At 38.1% G+C, this 23,890-nt stretch overlaps 1 protein-coding gene across 1 annotated transcript; it reads right to left on the bottom strand.

Moving 5' to 3' along the window:
- Positions 1-405: 405 nt before the first annotated feature.
- LOC140940313 (voltage-dependent T-type calcium channel subunit alpha-1H-like) lies at positions 406-21,097 on the bottom strand. The gene is made up of 27 exons (XM_073389245.1): positions 20,293-21,097; positions 18,375-18,617; positions 18,200-18,294; positions 17,220-17,382; positions 16,628-16,931; positions 16,050-16,142; positions 14,502-15,548; positions 13,453-13,604; positions 12,739-13,042; positions 12,353-12,511; positions 11,544-11,828; positions 11,024-11,170; positions 10,188-10,294; positions 9,664-9,787; positions 9,086-9,154; positions 8,555-8,739; positions 8,152-8,278; positions 7,932-8,057; positions 7,507-7,596; positions 6,491-6,674; positions 6,092-6,240; positions 5,453-5,562; positions 4,514-4,641; positions 3,424-3,494; positions 2,959-3,037; positions 2,612-2,733; positions 406-2,169 (listed from the first exon to the last, which is right to left on the bottom strand). Exons 1-27 carry the CDS (start codon positions 20,523-20,525, stop codon positions 1,138-1,140), a joined length of 5,928 nt encoding a protein of 1,975 aa, XP_073245346.1. The 5' UTR covers positions 20,526-21,097; the 3' UTR covers positions 406-1,137.
- Positions 21,098-23,890: the final 2,793 nt, after the last annotated feature.

The following is a 23,890-nucleotide window of genomic DNA, read 5'->3' as shown; positions in this document are numbered from 1 at the left end:
CGTAAACTTTCATTGTATGCAAATGGCTCTTGTAATGAGCATGCGATTTATTTTCGGCGATGATTGAAATAACGTGCCATGTGAATCACTTTTTTGATCTCTGGCAATGATGTAATTTCTCTGGAATCGAGGCCCTTGAATTTTCGTGTATTTATACACGCGAATAGCCCGCGACCGCAGACGTATTTCCGGTCGTCGCTAACACGCGTACTAAATCAATTCAGAAACAAGTAAAAACTATCGACGTCGATAAAGTAGGAAGTAAAAAACCTTTAGCGAGTAAATCCTGTTTCATGTAAAATTAATCGCCTCCTCATTTTTCGATCTAGTCTCCAAGCAAGCGAGAGCGAATGCCGCTGTAAGCGCGTTCTTGTTCGCACAGGCTAAACATTGTCACGCCACATATAGCATTTTAAATGTTTTATTTTGTTGTTAAAAACATTGCAGAACATTAAGAATAGCTACAAATAGTATATTTTATTGTCTTTGCTTCGATTTTCGTATATTTACACTAACTAATGTACAGTTGTAATAGTCACGTTGGTAAATCCTTCACTCTTATTTACGTCTCTCTCTAAACCTGCGCTGTAAAAGAGAGAGAGAGAGAGAGAGAAATCTACAATGTAAAGCTGCTACAAAAATAAAACCTTTAAAGTACGTCAAATTACACTGATTAATTTTTGCTTTCTCTTGAAGCTTTACGGCTTGATGTATATTTTTAATTTCTTGAAAGTCCTCTTATTTCTTGGTGCACAAAAACCGGAGATAGACTGGGGATGGCCCAAGTAAAGAAATATGTGGTAGTCCTGCGTAATGATCTGAACATACCGTACCGCACATTTAGTACGAATCGGCAGGGTCTTTCAAAAATCTAACGACCCCTACGCAATCTTTTTACAAAAAGGGACGGACATTCCGCAAAATGGGAGCTACATTCTAAAGAAGGTTCTTACCAGGTTTTCGTTGGTCACATTTTAAAATTATTAAAATCAACTTGCCTAGCAATGATTTTTTTACTAAGCCACGAAATCTAGTACGTTCCACGGCCAGATCAGTTTCTGACAAGGCCAAAAATGCAATATATGCACTCGGCCACGCCCTTGAGTAGTAATGCGATCTACATTTTTCCGTGGCTTATCACACGTAACTTTGCATTTGGTAGTTTTTGTTCTTGTCGTCGTCTTTTGGCGTTCCTTGAAGTTTGATTTCTTCGTGTCCTTTCTTTGCGGTACTAAACGTTAGAGACGCCCACCGAGTATCGCCGGGTTTGACTGGTTTGTTAGCCGCTTGTTTTTCCAGTTTTTGACCCGGTTTGGGTGAGACACTAGCAGTCCCCTTTGGTTTCGATTTAGAGCTCTTCGCTCTTTTAGATTCTGATTTGTGGGGAGGCTTTCTGAAGAAAGATTTCCTGCTTTCCCCCTCATCATCGCTACTTGAGAGTGGCGAGAACGAACGCTGTTCGGGGTGCCCTTCAACAGGCGAGAAAACTTTACTTGGCTCACGGTCAACTTCCATGTTGCTGTCATACAAGTCACTATCTTCGCTCATAACGTATATTGGTGCCCGTGGCGAGATATTTCCATCATATCGACTCATATCTGGTTTCTCTTTCTCTGGGCTTGACAGCGATGAACTGTCGATTTTCTCCGAGCTTCCAACGATCCTGTTGAGATCATTCGGCTGGCTAGCGATTGGAGGAAGTCGAATTGAAGCAAGACTTGGATTTGGACTTCGATCCGTATGCGCATGGTCAACTGGTGAAAGTCGCTGCCTTGAGTTAGTGCTTGCGCGCATTGGATAACCTGTGTGTTCAATAGAACTTAAACTGCTATTAGAGTCATTATTCTTGGGGTTCACAAAGCCAACCACGGGAATGATCATTGTGTTATTGTTTGATTTGTAATCAGGAACGCTTTCATGTTGTTTTGAAAAATAATTTCCATCAATATTTTTCTCCTGTGGAGAGTCTGGATCTGTCTGCATTGCCAAAACATCGTCTTCACCTTCTCTTGCTTCTTCCAAGTGCTTCATAAGAACAGCTACCACGACATTAAGGAGTACAAACTGTGTTGCAAGAACGAAGATTGCAAAGTATATGGGTGCAATGTGCTCAAGGGCAGAGCAGCCTGAGAATGGATGTTCGTCACATCTATTTTCGTTAATGATATCCTGTAGAAATCATAAGAGAAAAAATTGTTAAGCCATTCCTCAGAAATGAGTTTCTTGCTCTGGACGCACAATTGTTGTTGTTGATAGAATAGCCGATTTTATCAACAGCAAATTGTGCCGAGTTGGCTTTGCTCCTACTTTACTTGACGAGTTTATTTTTTGATCTTTGAAGAGAAGTTTTGTATTTGTCATCAATGACCATTATTTATACTAAACCTAAATTAACAGCTTACTATAAGAGCTTCAACAACAAGAACTACAATAATGAACGTCACTACTGTCATTACATTTGTCACCGGAACACAACAATATTTGTACTGGCCAATCTGTGTTGTTGTGTAGGACAGCAATTTTCCCGTGTACTGTTGAGGTCGTTTTAATTCAGTCTCAACCTGCTGTTAGTAGCCTATTTTGTAAAACAATAATCAGTGAATTGCAGTACCTTGAGAATCCCATTCCAGTTATCGCCAGTTGACACACGGAACAATGTCAGCATGGCGAATCCAAAATTCTTGAAATTTGCGTGCATGTCCAGTCCGTCGCAAGGTACAATGTCCGTGCATTCTTGAATGAAAAAGGAAATTGCAAGGTTTTATGTTAAGAGGTATTTAAAACGTAAGTCGACAGTTTGTATTACAAGGGGTGGTCCGGACAAACTGATTCCCCTAAATGCACGCATGAGATCAGGGAAGGTTTCACTAAATTAAACGGCACTTGTTACAATGCCACCGGTGTCGATGTTGACGATTATGATGACACGCACCACTTATTTTCAGATTTATAACTTACCTATTTTACCAAACAGTTCCATTCCCAAGGCGGCGAAAATGAAAAACATGAGTAGGAACAGAAGGCCCAAGTTTCCAACCTATATGGCAAACAAGAAGAACAGAGGGAAGACAAAAAATAGAAAAATGGTCAAACAGTCCTTGTATTTTTACAAGTAACTTTTAAAGAAAGATGATGAGATGGTATTAGTGTTTGGTGGTGGTGATGGAGATGATGATGAAGCTTATGATGATGGTACTGCTAGTAGTTGTGATAATAATGTTGTTAGTGGTTATGTTAGTCATGATGATGATAATGGTGGTGGTGGTGGTGGTGATGTTGATAATGATGATGATGATGATGATGATGATGATAATGGTGGCGGTGGTGGTGGAGGTGATGATGATAATAGTAACGATGATGATTATGACGATGATGGTGGTGGTGGTGGTGGTGGTGGTGGTGGAGAAAGCAGTTTTCACTTACTTGGGGCAGAGCTTCAGCAACCGTGTCAAGCAGCTTCCGGATACCTTCTGCAGTCTTCAGCAGTTTCAAAACTATAAGAAAAGCATTTATTACTATAATATTATTATTCCTTGATTTTAAAATACCGGTTGAACTTAAAATTTATTTAGGGAAGCGGACACTAAAAGGAGCATTCTGAACAGAAAGTGAACAAATAAAACGGAAATTTCAAGTTTACCCTTAACGCGAATGGAGACCAGGATTTATTCTGCACCCGATTGGTTGTAGCCAAAACATGATTAGGTACGCTTCACACAGAAGCTCTGAAGGTTGTTTAATCCCGACACGTATATAATTGTAAATGTAACCCGGATTGCAGAACAACAGTACATGTCCTCTTTACAAAATATTTGAACAGAAATCTCGGACGGAAGCATAAAGTCGGTACATTTATGAGCCAAATGCACCGACTGAGGAAACCTTTTTGAACAGTATTGTGGGTTCTTTTATGTTATCCCATCGAATCAACAAATAGGAGCGACAAGGTTAACGACATAACCTCACCGCTCGTCCGGAGACATGCTGTTAAACACAGCCAACATGATCTTAATCAGTTTTGTTTGATAGCCCCGCTCGCAGGAGTCTAAACCCGAGCCCGATACTCCGTAAAGCGGTGCACTTCCAACTGAGCTAACCGGGCGGCAGTGCCGGCCGATAATAGGATTTTAACTTCGTAGACCTTTTATTTTGTAATAGAAATCTAGTCTCAACTTGCGCCAAATGAGTTATTTTAGTTTTTAATTTGCCCACATTAAGTCAACAATGTACGGAAATTCAATGTTGTTAAACTGTATGCCTCTAACCAAAGCTTTTCCCTTTTCTCTAACGGTGTTCTACGGCGCGTGGGTTTACGAGTGGTGTTTTGCCAAAGGATGCATTGCAAGCGGCGATTCTTCCCATGATGTACCGCGCATTTCGTCATTTTCATTTTCTCATGATAGTGGTTGCCCTGGAGACGAGGCAGCGGTGTTTTTGTTGTTGTTTTGTTTGGTTTGTTTTAATTTTTTAATAGAAAGGAGTCTGTGCAAAGTGAAGTATTCCTACTACCCACCTCGAGCTATTCTAAGCACTCGCATTACTCGGATGATGGTTGGGTTTATTGGTAGCTCAGAGTTCATTTCTTCCAGAACGATCCCGACAATTGAAAGCAGGATAATCAGCAGGTCAAGCTGGTTCCATCTGTAAACAAAAACATTGATGATTACTACAAAATTTTCCCCAGATTTAGAAGAAGAAGTAATATGATACAACGACTCGTCAATATCTTGGTTTTGAAATTCTATGCCATAGAGCCTATACACATGACGTCTCGTGGGGCAGTTTGAAATGCTCAAAGGGACCAAACGGAGGCAGTTTAGTTGTACCCAGCCAATAATATGGGAGAAAAATTTGTTTGTTGTGATAAACTGACCTAGACTTCTTTAAAGGAGTAAAAACGCTATTGTTGCGTGATTGGCTAAAATCAGTATGAAATTGACTTGCTTTCACCGACTACTGACACCTGTCACCCATACTTTCTGCATTCAAGACATCTGGTGTTTTACCTGTTGTATTTGACCACAGTAATCCTTTTGTTTTTGTTTTTGTTTTTTTGACCCTCAATTTGAAACTGCTCTCATTAACAAAAACAACATAAACACAGCACGGTTAAAAAAAATACTGCTCATCAAGCAAGTTAAGCAGTAACTCTAACTAATATATGCAGCAGACTGGCCTTGCGATAAGAGCGATGGCCTTAAAATCTGGAGTTTCTGAGTTCAAGTTCCATCCTGTCCGCAAGCTGGATTTGGTCACGTTAGTCATAAGTTCAAACCCTCGGCCACGCTTGAAAATAGCCAACTGTTTTGCAGCCGGCCAGTTGGAAATGTTTTTCTTGTCATGATTGATGCATTTGTTTCAGTCATTAGCTCGGTTTCTTTAGCGTTTGCGTCATAAATAATACCCATTTTACCAAAATTTAAGGCTATATTTCTAGTCCTCATCAGTGTACCTTTCTTTTATGTATTTCCTGAATCCTAATGCATAAATTTTCAAAACTCCTTCCAATATGAAGACAGCCGTGAAGACGTAATTCGCATACTTCAGAAACTCGTCCAGTTCCTACAATGAAAGTCAAAATTGGAAACGTTTAGAACGGTGGCGTAAAATGGGCTGGAAGACTTCAAATCAAGAAAATAAACGCTTTTTAGAAGTCTAGTAAAAGAACTATAGGTGACCGGGGTCTTGGTAAAGGAAGTTAGGAAGAATCGGTTCGGCATGAATAATGCGCTAGTGCCAAACGATTATCAACCTCGTGACCTTCACTCAGAGTAGAAGCAGAGCAATTGAGACAGAGAGGTCCTGACCACAATGCTAGCATTTTGTGTAAAGTATAAGAAAACAAGCATTTTTCATCCATTTGCTTGAAAGGAATAATGGAATTGCTGCCACTAACATGATGTAATTGTAGTATACATCTATACAAAAAGTGGACTGAGAACATGCTGGAAAGGCACTATCATTGCAAAATCCAAGAGAACCCCTGAGCAGCAATGCGTTCCTGTTCCGGAGCCAGGACGTAACTAGGAATTCTAAAAGAGAGACTTAAAGAGAGACTTGTGGTGTAGGTAGGATAATATATGTGGCTCACCTCAGGCTGTTCATAATGCTCTATTGCCATACAAATAACGTTAAGGACAATAACAGCAGATATTCCAATATCAAAGTAGCCATGTGTACAGATTCGGTGGAAAAAACGACGAGGTTGAGGGAATTCTTCGGCCTCTTCTCCTTCAGACTCTACAGAGAGCAAGAATAGAAGTGGTAAGAAAAATGAACATATCGTTTGTCTTTCTTTCTTAGTTCATAAGAAGACTGGAAAACGTGTCCTACACAGGAAGGCTGGTCTGTTAAATAAGACCATTTTAAGGTATCACATACGGGAAAAAACGGCAAGAACCAGCTCTAAGTGATTCTTTTGAGGGAGTTGCTAGTTAAGAGAAAGTCGACGTGTACGATATAAGTAGTTTGCCGGGTATTATTAAAGTACCTGACTGGAAGCGTTTTTCACGCTCCTTCTCTTTCTCTGCCATGCGATCCTTCTCGATAATGTCGCGACACTTTTGGAAATTCTCCACAACCACACCAACCAACATGTTCAGCACCACAAACCCAGCCAGAAGAAGAAACGCCACAAAGAACAGAACATTCCATTTGTTGTGATTTTTTATCGGCTGAAAAATAGAAAAAGAGGGGCTGACGTGTTGTTCGTTTGATTCAGTACCAATTAAGTTTAAGTGAGTAAAGTAAGTTAATGTATTTCGGTGTTAAAATGATCGTGCTTCAATGCGTGCGAAAGGGTCAAACGTAATCTCCTACCCAGATCTCTTGTTGACAAATTCGTTTAGTACACGTGATCGCCTGTCAGGAATGTGACAGCCGATGAAAGAACGCATGCTCGAAATAAATCCTCAATTTCAGACGTGCAAAACAACGAAGATAACATGTTATTTTGACATGTGAAGATATCAAGTTTTCGCGCAAAAGCTCACCTGGTATTTCATTGGTGTTTACATAATAAATATATATATATTTTAGTCTTTTCAAAAAGCTTAACTTTGATACCGATAGAGTTTTAAAAAGGATTTAAAGATAAGATAAAAAAATTCTTACAAGTTATATTGAGACCGAAAACTACTTCTTCTGCAAAAATATTTATTTGAACAAAACTGAAGACTTTGCAAAGAATGAAATGCACACACTAGAGCGCGCACAGGAGACAACACTCACGCCATTTGCTCACTGTCTAGCCAATCAAAAACATTGAATTTTCTTACTTGACATTTTCTCGCCTTCGGCTTCGTTTAAAAGAGATCTGGATACTAGATTAGGTCAAACGAATAGGTCGCCGGACATAACTAAGTTGTATGTTCAGCTATTTACATAATCACCTCTTGTTAAACAGTAGGTAACAAGTCTAATCAGAAAGTTTACTTTTTAATTCCGTTCATAACAGTAGATGATATAAGTCGTCAATAGTTTCGCAAAGCAAAAATGTGAAGATACCTGCTTGTCAATGCCCACGGCGTCTATCCCATCATACATTATTGTTACCCAACCATCTTTTGTAGAGAAGACGAACAGTGTTAACAGCGCCTTGGTGAAAAAATGATCTCACAATGAGGTTGATGAATGAATTAATAACGACGTGATTTTGAATAGCTAAAACCTCTTTACTCAATCTCGTTCCAGGACCTTTGCGCAAAGATCCACTTAACTGTCAACATTCATGAAGATAATAATTTTTTTTTGTTATATTTTTTTGTCATTGTGTTGCTTGAATTGTTCTTTAATTCAATTCTTGCCTGCGAAGCATACGCTTAGTACCAAACATGCAAAAAAGAACGATGCAGATTGCTGAATTATTTTGGTCTTCTAGTCTAGAAAATACTTTGAGCGGCCATTAGAGACGCCAACAAAGCCCGGCTCACCTTCGCCAAGTTATCGAAGTTGTATTCCTTGTTTTCCCAGGTCTTATTAATCGCCAGACAGTCTGTTCTATTATTCACCTCGGGGTAGGAAGCGTCCTTGCAATGATAAAACTTTCCTTTAAACAACTGGAAAGAGAGGTTGAAAGTACAACATCAATCCAATTGTATATAAATGACTGCATCCTAGCCTTTACATTAGAACTAAAGGGGTCTAATCTACCTGTACACCGAGGATTCCAAAAATGATGAAAAACGTCGCAGCGATGAGTACGATGTTCCCAATCGGCTTAAGTGACGATATTAAAGTCTCTACTACAATCTTCAGACCAGGAGCTCTGCTGATTACCCTGAAATAGGACCAAAACAAATTTTAATATTACTAAGCAGAAATTAACAATAGTCTGGCTCTGAGGTTTGTGCTTGTCCCCTGACTGTGTTTTTGCTCCAATGATCTTCTCGTTATGGAAAAAAGCGGTTTTTTTCTTTCATTCTGCATTTGAGTACAGTTTAACCAAAAGATGGTGATTATCCCCCCTTGCACAGGCCCCTGGTATTGTTTGATATTCTCTCAAACTTATCAAAGTTTAATTAAGAGAAGTTATTTCATTCCATTATAAATCTACCTCAATGGTCTCAATGTTCGTAAGGCTCGAAACACCCGTAATACTCCTAGAATGGAGTTTTCAGAGTCTGTTGTCAGGTCAACAATGACGTCTATCCAAGAGACAACAACCAAAAAGCCATCCATCACATTCCAGGCACTGCGTAGGTATGCATTAGGTCCAAACCAAAGGCCAAGAGCGACGATCTAGGAAGAGCAGCAAGACATATATATATCGATATCATTTTTTCACCTTTATCCAAGAGAAATTTACTTTACTCAGGAGGGAAGACAAGAACATCGCAAGACAAACTTCTACGGTACGATTTGAACTGTGAGGCTCTCATTCTTTGCGTGCTACAACGTAGTTGCAGCGCGCATGGAAAAATTAACCGTTGAGTCGGCTTATAAAACTAGTATGGTACAAAGTAGATGGGAAGCAGATTTGGATTTACTGGGGCCTTCTAAAAAATCTTATTGGAGGCTTATCCTAATCAGACCTACTAGATCTGTCTAATTACAGACTTTGAAACATATTATGTTTTATATTTACCTTCACGAACATTTCTATGGTAAAAATCGCCAAAAAGATGTACATGCAGATGTCGATAACTTTCTTTAGCTGCAAAAAATGGAGAAAATTAAAGAAAGTGTAACATAAATACAGTGGAGAAAGTACAAGAAAAGATAGGCGTTTCTCATGGTTTTTTAGAGCTTCAACTCTACAAGTGTACCCTTTGCAGGAACCGGACACACACGATTGGCACCTGGAAAATGTTTCTTGGAAATCAAAATTTCCACCAATTTATTTGCGTTATAATGAAAACGTGACTTGATATCTTGGAAACTTGAAAATTTCACTAGAAAGAGAGTCAAAGGCCTATACTTATTGAGTGAGATTTTTTGCTTTCTACCAACATTAGAGGGTTGGAAGCGTTAGACTCGGTATCAGATTCTTGTGTCAGTATCTCTAGCTGTTGTTCAACCCGGAACCGCACTGTCATACATACACAATTCAGATTCAGTTTTTCGTTTCTGATTTTCCTCATCCAAAAATATTTGATTATCGGCATCATTAATACAATGTAAATAATTCATTTGTTCTTAATAGAGATTGTTATTGGAACTTACCGTGCTTTGGTCGTCAAGATCTGGTGATTCAAGAGCCATCACAACACAGTTCAAAAGGATGAAAGCGAGCACAACGCGATCAAACCATTTGTTTCTGTACAGCGTGTCCATCAATTTGCGGAACCTGAAATACATCCGTGGATTATAAGCATTCTGGATGGGCATAAGTGTTAGGCTTAGCATACATACGCACAACCGAACTTGGTGTAATTTGCACCACGAAATGCTATGAGTGGAGACCCAGACGAGGAGAAACTAAACGAGAAAAAACCGATTGAGCAACGAATCTGTTTCGCTAAGAGCAATCCCATGCACTATTAAAAATGTTATTTTACTACGTAGTGATAAACAATAAACAGTTTTAAACAATAAATACTTGAAGACATAACTTGAAGGCAACTCCTCCTACGTTTTTGGTCAGAGAGATGTAAGAACACTTTACATGCATAATTTCAGACCTTTTTAAGAGATTTTTTCTTAACTTTAATAGCCCTTCAATACTTTAGGTTTATTTTCGAGCATACTTGTTAGAAGGTGAAAAGATGTATAGGGACCAGTCCCGTCTACGGTAACAACATGTTACACTATCCTGGACCCAAACTTGTGCCTCATCCTCTTCTCTTGCGCTCATCTGAGAAAGAGAGAAAGACTTCCAGCTTTTTCTTAACTCTACTGGTATTTGCGTGAGATCAGCCATTTTAGTCCCTAGCAGCGAAATAACCCATAAGCCAGAAAATTCAAAAGATCTTAGCTAATAATATTGGAGCACTGCAACATGGACGCACAATTGAAAAAAACAAGGTGAATGTTAGCCTGCGTCGCAGATGTAGTTAAAGGTAACAAGGTTAATATACGTCTGCAACCAAGGATGAAAGGAAGGATGCCTTAGTGATGTGTGTTCTCGTCTTCCATCAATTTGCCGACGCCATGTTTCTGCGGGTTGACAGGTCCGAGAAGGAACTATGGCTCCTCTAGACTTCCCCTCTCCTTAATAACACGTACGTCCAAGTTCCAATTATTTATAACCTGGGACGCACAAACACTGCGTGATTTGAAATGTTTCCTTTCAGTTTCTCTTAAGGTGATGTTACACGGGACGATTCGCAATGACGATTTTTAGCGCAACACAGCGTTGCAATGTTGAAACAATGTTGTAACTATTCGGAACAATGTCTCAACAATGTTGCAACGCTGTGTTACGCTAAAAATCGTCCTTGTGAATCGTCTCGTGTAACATCACCTTTAATTTAGTATTCTTTGCAGACCATACATTTTAAGGGGTCAAAAAAACCCACAAAGATCAAACAAGACGACTGACGAAAAAGACAACTAAGTTAAATATACAACTGGAATCACATACCTCATATTCATCATCAGAAGTGATACATCGCTCTGCATGAGCAGGGTTAGCGATAACCATTGTTGTAGTATCTCCAAATGAAAGAGTCTTGTGTGGTATTTTTGGGGAGGTGCTTACAGGGGAGACTGGGGCCGAAGCGTGGCATTCCTGAGAAAAATACACGATTATGTTTAGACTCTTGTTATACTTTAAGTTTGTTAAAGACTATTAGGAATTAAAACTTCCTAAAAAGAAAAAAAAGTGGCTCTGCGCCGTGGCTCGCAAAAGCGATTGCGCATGTTTGTTTGCAGGCTTAAAATTGAGGAAATCTCAGGTGTCTTAACCTGTTTTAAAGAATTTAAAAAAACAAACAAGGATGAGAAAGATTCCACAATTTAACTATACGACAAATTGACATTCATGACACAAAAACCATGCCCAAAGATCGTCTATTGCCTTAATTGCAGTGTAGCATTAAAATAGGGGAAGCATACTGAGTGCGATTCAACTGAATCGAATTTTTTTCCAACTATAGACTCACATCTCTACATAATGTACTTTTAGGTGAAAGAGTAGGAAATGAGCAGCGCAAGCGATGCACTGTATCAGCGGTGTCGCTATCATCATATCTCCTCATGTCGTCATGGGAACCAGCAGGCCCCATATTGGCTACTGATGGTGTGGGACTCACGCATACCCGAGGCGTTACCGTGGTAACTAAATGGTGGCATGGCTCCGCATACAAGCGGTTGTCACCGTTTTTTCCAACATCTTTATCGCGTCTAGATGTTTTTGATTTAACACTCCAAGTACTTCCAGTCTTTTCCTATTAATAGAGAAAAAGTAAGAAGTGTTTAATTCACGGATTCACGAAGAAATCCTTCTTGCCTCTAAAGTTAAAATTAGTTTTAAAATTTTAAATTTGAAATATGAAACGAAACTTTAAGCGAAAGTAAAAAGAAATCTATATAGAATATAACTCGCTATTGATTACATTCCCTCCAGTTTGAGTTAAGTTAATTAAAAGACTGCGTAAAGCCTACAGCGAGTGAAGAAATCGTGATGCGCAGATTCATGCAAGCTATTCTTTGTAATTAAAGAAAGCATTCAAACAAAACAAGCAATAGACCAAATTTCGATATATACTTCGCTCCAAGGATTTGGGGAATTAGAACAAAAAACCATCTTGAGACTCAGGGTGAATCATCCATTTCTTTTGCTTTTATTTGCTCAAGCCTCGAAGCTAAGCATGAATTTTAAATATAATATTATTGAAATTGAAGACCATTAAGTGCTAGTTGATCGTTAAATGCCTTGTTTCTTAAGCAAAAAAGACAAAAAAACACTTACTGGTTGATTAGCAAATCCTTCTACAAGAATGGCAACCAGCAAATTAAAGAGGATATAGTTTCCTATTGTCATGAGTAGTATGAAATATAAAGCTGCCCATTTGGAAGTAGCTCGCATCCCATCGTACATCACTGTGTTCCAGTCCTCCTGGGTCAGAACCTGTAAAAAAGTATATATTACATTAGATCCTTGCTATGGACACTTTGAACAAAATACAGCTTAATTCTGCCTCTTCGCAGCTCACGTTGTCTTCGACGTAAGATCAACTCAGTGACATCCGTAGCGAATTGAGCTGAACCTTTGACTGACGCCATATTTACCAAAATAAACGCAATAAAAGGGAAGATTTTAAATAACGTTTCCAATGGGATATCGGTCAGTCTTACCTGAAAAACAGTCACCAGTGCCCAAAACAAGTCATCAAAATTTGCACGTGCTGTCTCGGGCTGTCCACTCTCATTTGGAAAATCGTATTTACCACCAAACAGGTTCATTCCTAATATACTAGCTGTGAAGATGAACAGCGCCAACAGGGCAAGGAAGGTCATGACGTTGTCCATAGTGTGGATCATTACTAGCAGTTGACGCCTCAGCGCCGGTAAGAATCGGACTAACTTGAATATCCGCAGCAATCGGAACGACCGCAGGACTGAAATACCGCTGTCACTATCACCGAACACTTCAACAATACTGGAAAAATTTAAAAAAATCAGAGTTGATTAAGGGACGAAAATAAATATGTACATGTAGGTCTTCAAACACACTATAACGTCACAAAACATAGCATGCCCGCCTCTACCACCAGAACCACTGAATTTGATGCAGGCAAGTCAAGTTTGATCATTCCCATCCTCACAATTGGTACGTGGACTTTTGACCCCATTTGTAATGTTACAAGTCTCAGTGTACCCCACTGTGCTACTAATCGACTGCTACGCTGTCTGAGCCATGGCCATCTACGCTTCTTTAGTGAAAACTCCATTGTCTCTCTTGATATCGTTTCGGTAAGTCTCGCGTGAAGTCCCCAGCAATAGCTGCATACAAGTTAGTCTAAATCAACTCTGACTGCTCTCTGCTGGGTCTGCAGCATTTAAACTCACCTCATAATAACAATAAATCCGTCAAAGAGGTTAAAGGGATCCTTGATGTAACCATAGGGACCCATTCCAACCAGCTTGAGTAGCATCTCTAAGGCAAATATGGCCGTGAAAATATAATTAAAAATTTCCAAAACTTCATCCATCATTTTAGGCTGCAAAGAAAAAGAATAAACATCAAATAAAGTTAAGTTAATCTGTCTAACAAACGCAGCGAGTGATAAATGGTGCGGGCATTGTCTCATCTGTATTGCAAAGCTTTGATTCAAATATTCACAAAATATTTAGTTTTATCAACGTAGTTGATACAGTTAATTTACCAATGTCAGAAGATTCAAATGCTTAAGTTCCGAGTGTTAGTCCTATGAAGAAGAGTTACTCCATCTCCAAAGCAGCACCACATTTTCTTTTAAAACAGACCCCTATATATTTCCAAATAGTGTATGGTACTGTGGTAGTGTGTGGTACTGTGGTAGTGTGTGGTATTGTGTGGTACCGTGGTCGTGTGGTACTGCATACTCCTAAGCAATGTTCGATATTATCTTGCATCAGCACAGGTTATCATAGAAACACTATCAATTAAAACTTCAATGAGGTTTTACTAACAGTGCGTTTAACTGAACGAACAAGTTGGTTGAACATCATCTAGCATTATTAGAAGGCAGCCCTTCGATCCCTTTGAACACCTCGACGAATAGTGTAATTTTTTGGATCAGGTTTAACGTTCTGGCATAAACGGACAATTAATATAGCAAATAGCAAAAGTGAAAAATGGTGGAAAATAGGAAAGAATTTTCCTTAAAAAAATTATTGCCCCCAGTGTCTGCTTAGCTGCAACACCCTTCTTAAGACAGCATTTGGGGGAAGATGCACCGTGTCATTGCGCGCAATGTTGCAGACTGCAGAAAGAGATTCTACCGATGCAACAGTGCGTGTAACTATTTCAGGCGAGGACTCGTTAGTTTGTCTCTGGACCTTGGAGCCATGTTAAAGTGTGATTTTTCTCTAATAAACAAAAAATATCAATTTTCTTGAAGCATTCAGTATATTACCTGTCCGTGGTACTCAACGCCCATACTGAGAGTGTTAAGAAAGATGGCACCCATAATAACGTACATAAACCATTTACTTTCCACGCTGCGGCGACACGCATGACGGAAGCGTGCGACTGGTTTTTTATTTTGTTGCGTGCCACCATCGTATTCGTCATCATCAAAATCACTATCGCTGCCCACATCCTCCTCCTCGTAAACAAATTCTGATTCATAGTCCACTTTAATGTCTTCCTCAACGTGCTCCACGGCGCATGAGCAAACGTTATGTATCGCGGAGGCAGCGACAGCACTGGCAGAAGCTGCTGCGGCTACACTAGATAGCGAAGCCGCTGACAAAAAAGAGTGAGTTGAAATATCAGCCACTGCTGATTTGCCGTTGATAGCAACAGCAGCCGTTGCTGTGGTAATCATTTCTCCCGCGTTCGATGAGGAGGAAGGATCTTTTCTCACTGAACAGGAAGAACCAGTAATTATAGAGATTGTCTGTATTGCTCCTGTCCCCTCACCATTAATGGGTACCTGTCCCGGCACAGTCAGCGTATTACCACTCGTTTTGTCTTGTTTTGATTGTAAACGCCGAACATCAACCGAAGATCCATCCGGGATCATGTTCATATTTCCCTGATTTACTGATGACTGCTGATCAATATTACCGCATTGACACTTGGGATCTGTGCAGTGTACATGATGATGATGATAATGATGATGGTGATGATGATGGTGATGGTGATACACCAATTTCTTTTGCCGTCTTCGGCGTCTTCTGTGCTTGGAAGTTCTTCTTTTCTTACTCCCATCATCGCAATATTTGCAATTAAATTTTCTTTGAAGTCTTCTTTTGCATCTTCTGAATAAGTGTTCAATGTATCTTAGAATTTCAATCCAGCAGCCGTCCTTTCCATACCTACTACTAGCTATTGTACTTGTGCTTGTTCCTTCACGACGACGACTTTGTCGCAACAGTTCGCTCTCACGCTGTTTGGTTTCTTGAAACTGAGTAGTGATCACAACTAAACAAAGGTTTGTCATGAAGTAGGAGGCTATCTGCAAGAGATTACGAAACATTTAGTCCTTTTGCCCTTTTCGTCCTTTATTACATCCGTCAATCTTTCCTATAATTCTTGCTGACCTCAATTGTGCACATTTCTGTATCATTTCCACAATAAATTACCCTCAGGTTGTTTTTCAGATTCATTGGTACTGATCCTAACGCCCCGAATACCAGACCTACTAGAATCACCTTTGTCCTTAAGTTCAACCCCACATAAAGTTGAAGCTGTAGAGTTAGACTAACAATTACAAAACTTTTGAAATATATTTTACAAAGACGATTATTACTCTTAAACTATCGTTATCGTTATTGTAATCATTACCATTATTTATCTATTTATTTTGGTTTTCCAGTCTCAATATGTTCGGCTATTACCATTATCATTAATTACTTATTCATTTTTGGGCCACAACCTCTTGTTCTGCTATAACGGCTCAATCATAAGTTACTATCCCGGCTGGTTAACTAGGAAATAATAACCTTAGGGTACTTACAACAATAAGAACGACAAAATAGATCCAGTTCCAGAAGCCATGGGCGTCCTGCACATAATACATGATGTCCGTCCATCCTTCTAACGTAATCACCTGAAGAAAATGAATAAGTAAGATCATTTATATGGTAACACAGCACATATTAATAAAAGCATGTTTTCAAAAGTAGGGCCGGAAAATCGCTACTCCTCATTTTGGCGTGTAAAAGTTGGTCAAACGTCATTTACTGTACGGAAATTATAAAACACGACCATTACGTGAAGACTATTTTAGTACTGGTATTTACTCGAATAAGCGCCGTCCCCAATTAAGTTCCGCCCTCGAATAAGCTCGCATTTGGGAGAAAGAAGTTAATAAGACCCTAAGTTAAGTTAAGAATTCTGCTATTTTAATATGGAAAATAATAATGTTAACAATTCTTTATCGCGTCCAATTTTCAAATAAACCCCCCTCAGATAAGCGCCGCGCTTGAGGCGTGAAAAGTTCGAGAAAATACAGTACTCGGTTTTACTCCCCAACATAAGCTTTTTATATAATTATTTTTGGTTACGTTTGAGTCCAGTTATTTTTGTACTAACCTGGAAAATAGCGACCCAAGCAAGGAAGATGTTGTCGAACCCGATGGCTCCCCAAAAAGGATTGTCACCTCCCAGTCTGCACTGATTGTAATACCCATTCCAATTGACGCAATTGTTGGAGTAATTAGACATTTCCTTTTGGTAACAGCTTAGTGTACAGTTTCTGCCAGATGTATCATGTTTTAACACAGGAATATTGCTACAAGTCTGCATTCCGTTATAAGTTGATTGTGTACAAACAAAGTCGGGATCGTCAAATGATGGCACATAGAATTTGGTGTAAGTATAGTTCGTAGGGTCGCATCTGAAAGAGGATGAAGGCATTTTAAATTAGAACCAGGATGATACAGAATTGTCCCAGTAAAATGAGAAACATACTGTCAATTCACTTTCTTTCAAAATTCTTCTCGATTATTCCGGTTTGTCATGTTTCTTAACGCGACAGACTATAAACAATTGATGCCTTTGCAAATGGATAACTGTATTAACCACCAGGGTCATCAGTATGATATCCTGCAACTGGTATTTTGCTTTACTAAATCTTACATCCTACTATAGTAGCAGTTCATCGTTCAACTAATTACCCACGCACCCGTCTGAGACATTCTGAGGAGGAAAGCACCTTCCTCTAAGCACTCCTTGCCATAACTGAACAGCAACGATACCAAAAATAGCAAAGATGAAGAAACAAATAGCAAGCACGTTCCATAACATGGGTAATGTATCAAGTAACAGCGTCACAAGAATACGAATACCTGCAAAGTAAAAGCAATTATTTGGTGAGGATAAGGTTGAGCAAAATATCACAATTTGTCAGTAAGAAAGAGGTCAGTAATAATTAATAAAAAAATAATGCCAAACGTTGAGATAAATAAGTTATCCATGAGACTCTAAATAACCACGACATTTTGCGAACCGTTGTTTAATCATTCGACTTCTTGTTTCATTCTATATTTTTGTTTACGGTTGTTTTATTACATTTTATATTGTTATTGGAAAGCTGGGACTGACAGACTGCACATGAGCGTCATATTCGTCAGCAAAGAAAATTTTCTGTTCTACGCATGAGCAGACCATTCTCTAGTGCAGTAATCATCAAAAAATACGCGTCTACTCGTGACGTATTTGAATAGTTTTCGCCCGTCCACATAAATTTCGTAGAGAGCATGTGAAGTGCTAGTAAGTATTTATGTATGACATCATCGTATTCGGAAGCCGGCGTTTTTTGAAAAGAGGCAGTTGGAATATTCGAAAACGCCAGGTAGTCGTTTTCGTGTGGACGAACAAAAACGGAGGTTTTGGTATACAATTACGTCATACATCGTACAGCGCACGCATGCATCATTTTAACCTTATTCGTCTGGACGGGGAAAAATCGATTTGAATACGCTACATGTGGATGCGTTCTTATTTTAAAACGGAGCAAAACATCTCCGTTTTTTATAAAATAACCCCTGGATACGTGAGGACGAGGCCTAAACTAATTGTACATTGTTCTGTTTTGTTTTGTTTTGTTGTTGTTGTTTTTTTTTAACTTGAAAAACTCGTCTATGTAAAGATATGTTCACTTACTCGGAACTCTGTTAATAGCGCGAAGAGGCCTAAGCACTCGGATGGCACGGACAGCACTTAAATATTCTCCTTTGTTATACAGTAGTTCGAACGTCCTAGGAAAGCAAAAAGTAATGAATTATTGGAAGCCCGGCCCTTTATTAAGTGAGTTAAAATAGAAGCATGTAGCTCTCACCCCGCAGCGACTATAAAGCAATCCAAACGATTCCAGGAATCAGCAAAATACGCATTCTTTCCAAAGAGTCCCATGGCTATCCATTTGCACAGCATCTCAGCTAAAAAGAAGGCGTAAATAGCTTTCTCCATGGATTCCAGTATTTGACATCTTTGCGTTTTGCAATCTTTGTCAGATGGGTCGTACAGCCCAAGCGTCACGCAGTTAACGAGAATTACAAATATGCTGATACGTTCAAAATACGTGCACAAAGTGAAGGAAAAATTACGAGATGTTTTTTTTATGATGAGCAAACCTCCATGTTTTGAGTTTTTTTGCCTGTAATAGTATCAATGATGATGATGATGATAATAATAATAATAATAATAATGATAATAATAATAATAATAATAATAATAATAATAGGTCAATAGCGTCAATTCAGCTTTCGAAATATTCTATCAAATCCAGATTGAATCTAAATATTAAAAGTAACACAGTCAAGATGAAATTTCTAGCTATAATGAATTTCGGAAAATTATTTCCTTTATCAATTATTTTTCGGTTTTCTCGCTTTCACCTTTAAAAAAATAATAATAATAATGATAATAATAATAATAATAATAATAATAATAATAATAATAATAATAAAACGTTTGCACGTGGTCATCCTAGCCATGATTTCAACAGGTATTGATCGCTCCATCTGCCACACTGCAAGCATGCTAGCTTTCCCGTTTTTAAGTTTTCTGCTTTGATCTTCAATAAAATAAGTCTGTCAATAGCGTCAATTCAGCTTAATTAAAGATTGATTCAGAATATTCTATAAAATCCAGATTGAATCTTAAAATATTAAAAGTAACAAATTACCAGCTATAATGAACTTCGGAAAATCATTTCCTTTACCAATTTTTTTTCGACGGTTGTCTCGCTTTCACTTTTTAAATTTTCACTTTATTTAATATAATACATAACAATTATGGTAGGACAGTTTTATATGGTGAATATCATTCAAAGCGAAATGAAAGTTTTGCCTGTCTAGTTTAGACCGATATCCGTTACTTCGGAAATGGTCGCGTTGTGTTTTTAAATTGATGGCTTCTTAGCTTAGCTAGTAACAGTAAAGATATGAAATTATCGGAAAATTGATCAATTTTTGAAATCGATTATGAGACGTCAAAATCAATGGGATTTACGATGAACTTTAATTCTAAATGGCAATACAACCTAAATTAAACTGGTGCTGTCTTTGATGAGAACTCGACGTTCAATATGTCTTTCTCGTTTGTGCTTTCCTTTTACGAAAATGCAATTAAAACAACTTAAAGTAATCGCTATTTTACTGAAATACCGTCGTGGCTTAAAATATTGGTTAAAAGAATGTAAAGTCAGTCAACGAGGACCGCATGTGAAACTTGTTGCCAAGTGACTTCACTGAGTTCCAAGTGCTAAAAGGCTTTTGTTCTTTCATATTGATTTTAATTCAGTCGAAAGCTAAAGTAATTAAAACACTAATATTTTGCATCTTGCAATGAAAGTTGTACAGTTTGAGAAGAAATGGCAGAGAAGTGAGCTAGGGGAGATTGGTTAACGCTAAAGGTACATATTTTTACTTGGGCAAAAGGATTAGGGGATAGAAGAAAGATTTTACATACTTATCAAAAGATTAACAGGCTACCGCTGTTTTATCTCACTAAATACACAAGAGTGCAATATTAGAATTTCAATCAACGCTAAATCTACGTTTGCGCAAGAATTAGACCTAAAGAACAAATAAACGATAACAGCGGTAAGAAACCAGAAAATCCTGTTAAATGCCTTTAAATTTCCTTTAAATGAACTGCAAACAGCTGGTTGTTTTGTTGCATAAAAAGGACCTTAAACTAAGCAGATCAACATCGAAAAAAAAAAAAACATATATTCTTGTTAAAAAGGATATGGCCACGTTACGACACGAATGAACCAACGTCGAGGAAGCTGCTCGCGATGAAGAACAAAGAAAGCAACGGGTTGAAAATCCTTAAAAATATCGTTACTTGTCTCTTCAATATTTTCAATCTCGTTATCATAACGAGGCTCGGTTTTTCTGTCAACTTTACACTCATCAGAAATGTCCAGGTTGCTTGAAATTTTCTCGATAGCATCTTCGTCTGATTTATCGTTCCCTGACATTACTCGTCAAATAAATTCTTGTTTCGCTCGCAACCCAAGACGAAGAACGGCTTGGTATGAGAAAGTACAAGTCTCAAGTTATTGTTATTTCCCTCCTGTATGTTTTAAGTGCCGCTTGATCTTCCACTTTTAATATTGGATCTGGGTTGAAGCCCATCCATAATGATGCAGTTCGGTTAACGCAACTCCACATCAAGCAAAAACGAGGGTGTTAATGTAGACAATACTGGTGACATAAAAGTCATAACGACTTGAAGGTCAGTCTGATAATGTAATATGTGCCAATTTTCACTATCGAGAGCTGTGGTGCTGTTTTAATTATAACCGTATTATTTTACCCTCAACGAGAAGAGCCCGTCTGTGATATGTACCCTTGGAGACGCTGTCAGCTGCTTAAAATGTAAATTGAAGATCGCTGAATAAGTTTACTTCGCACAAGCCGACTCCATGACGCACATTAAGCTTTTCCTAATGACCAAATCTTAGCTGAAAGACGCCCAAAACATATACTCCACACGTAACAGGCAATAAGAAAAGTCTTCGGTAAAAACAAGATGTGACTTCCTGGATTGACCCCTGAAAATAAACCAAAGACTAAATTCAAAATTAACATACATGCAAGAATAAAAAACCGCCTCGGTCTTTTATACCTCATAGACAGAAGACATTGTAATACCATCAGTTTTACCTCGATTGTCGACTGAAAATTGGTTAAAGTCTAAGAAAAGTTATCAGTGACCCAGTTAGGAATTTAAAAAAGCGAGAAAAGAGTTTTCTCAGGGGCAAAGTTCTTTCTTAGTAACAATAATTTACCTTAATTGACGGGATGATGATGGGAAGAGTGTGATAGCGATATCTTATGGATTCTGAATTTATTTACAAGCAAACTGGCGAAAAAGATAGAAAATGCAAATCAGAAGCTCAGCTCCAAAGGATCCCTGCATGTTTGGTTTATTTCACTTACCTAACACGTGTATCGACTCGAACATAAACCGGACCAGGTCGCCCTCGCCGCTTACAGAAACATTTTCGTAAGAGATCTACTCGGTCTCAAATGAATAATAAAGAAAGCTCAGCATTGAAGCAAGTTTCCAGCGGCAGAGAAAAGAAGAAAAGAAAATAATATTTTTTTCACTAGAAAAACACAAATACGTCTGCTATATAATTCGATTGCTTTGTGTTCTTTTAACACCTGTTAGGCACGTGATTAGAATAAGTAAATACGATTGGTTGACTGCAATTATTTTACTAATAATATGACATCCGTTGTATTGTACTATAAAACTTTCGCTTCTTTGATGGCTGTCAAGAGGTATAGCAATCTTAGCTGGAACCCAAGCTGTTTTTGATTCCCTCCCGCTGAGATAAAAACAAAACCCCATTTATTTTGCTGCCACTCCATTAAAATATATGTTTTCAGTCAGAGACAAATTGAACGATTAAAAGAATTTGCCTCTGTGTGAAAGCTAATATTGGTCTTTAAAGTGTCTTAAATCATCTTCAAGTAAATATAATAACCTTGGGTAAAAAATGAGGAAAAGTACGTTTCCTTTAATAGATAGCACTCTCTACCCTGTATAACGAAAACTATGTCATTTGAAAGATGGGAATAACAACTTTTAGTAAGACAAAAAACACATCTTGCACAGATGATAATTATCTATGCGTAAATCATCAGTCCGTCCTTAAGATTGCCTTATAAAAATTGTTTGAAAATATTGACAAAAAAACTTAATTGGTCAAAAACTGAACTCTCGCGCAAAACTTAAGTTATATAAGTTTTAGTTTCTGACTTTTTTATGCAATCTAAAGGCGTTGTAATTATGCAATGATATACAATCATCATCATTATCGTTATTATCACCACCACCACCATCAAACCCGAAACTTGGAATTCAGTTTCGGAGCCTTCTGGTGTTAGAATTAGCATTCGTCCGAATATCATTACCTTTAAGTTAAATATACAACTGCTGCTATAAAACAGCATAGGTCACACAGAACCGTTTGTCATCTCATGGCAAAGACCTGCTATATGCACTTCGTAATCCTTGCTCCCCCAACGCCCGCCTCACCCCCCCCCCCCCCCTCCCCCCTCTTCTTTGTGCAAGGAATAACATGTCAGACAGCTCCGGCGTATTTAGAATACAGGGCTTACTTCTAGAAGCAACAACAACAACAACATTACAAACGAAAAGATTTTTTCACAGGTTTCTCGATAAATTCAGGCTAAACAGACAAAGCTTTACCTGTAAAAACTGTTAGACTGAATTTCGTCGCCTTTTTCGTCTTGTTAAGAACAGATTCTTCTTTTATTTTTTTAAATTAAGTCTTGTAATACTTCATTTAGCTGACATGTTTATAAAAAAGCTGTAAACTTAGTTAAATGATCTTTTTTACAGAATGTTTTCAAATACAGGAAGAATTCACAACTTCTTTTGAACAAATGTCGTTGACAAATGTTTTTGACAAATGCAAATGCAGTTTGCATTCACTTGGTGTAATAGCTGGCAGCAATAAATGAGTGAAAAATCATAATTTTTGTGCTCAATTATCCCACTGTGTCAGTAAATACTTAAACAATTATTCATCTGTGTCGGTGGCTAGAAGTGGATATTAACCTGTCTCAAATTCGGTGAATAATTGTAATATACATGCTATTTCTAACCTAGCTAACTGAGTATGGCATTGTTTTACCTGTGTATGACCGATTTTTTTTTCAGTGCAACAACACAACAGCTAGAAACTGACCATTCTCAGAATTTGCTTATCTGGAGTCGTAAAAAAATACCCTAGTAGAAAAAAATAAGCTAAATAGAAAAGATAAAGACCTTAAAACTTAAAACTTACTTAAGACCTTAAAACTTACAAAACTCTTGGCATAAAGGCAGTTTACGGATCTCTACGGTCAGCGAATCAAAAGGAAATTCGCGGTATTTTAGAAAGCTTTTACCATCCAAATATCTAGAGTCGCTGTAGCACTTATCTCAAGTGGCTCAACTTGGTTCTTTTTCAGTTGTTGGATATATAGTATCTTTTTATTCCTATTTATTTGTGCATTCAGTTACATTTAAAAACCTTTTTAAGGCTAAGTCACTTCTTAAAAATGGCTATCGTTAAAATACATAATTTCCATATTCACAAAATGAAAATAAAAAATTCTTCCTTTTATACATCTAATTACCAATCTATTTTCCGTCTCATGTTGGTTTAAGTAGACTTTTTCCATTTAGAAATGTTACATGGCTTTTGGGAAAGTAGAGCCCTGTTGCTCTCCTCAACGTCCATTATATTTCATAAGAAAATTTGCTCTGAAATAAATTTCACTTTGGCTGGCCGGTGCAATAAAGATATACGCGGTGAATTAT

The sequence above is a fragment of the Porites lutea genome, chromosome 6 (genome assembly GCF_958299795.1).
Source record: "Porites lutea chromosome 6, jaPorLute2.1, whole genome shotgun sequence".
NCBI lineage: Eukaryota > Metazoa > Cnidaria > Anthozoa > Scleractinia > Poritidae > Porites > Porites lutea.
This window is presented reverse-complemented; position numbering and strand designations above follow the sequence as displayed.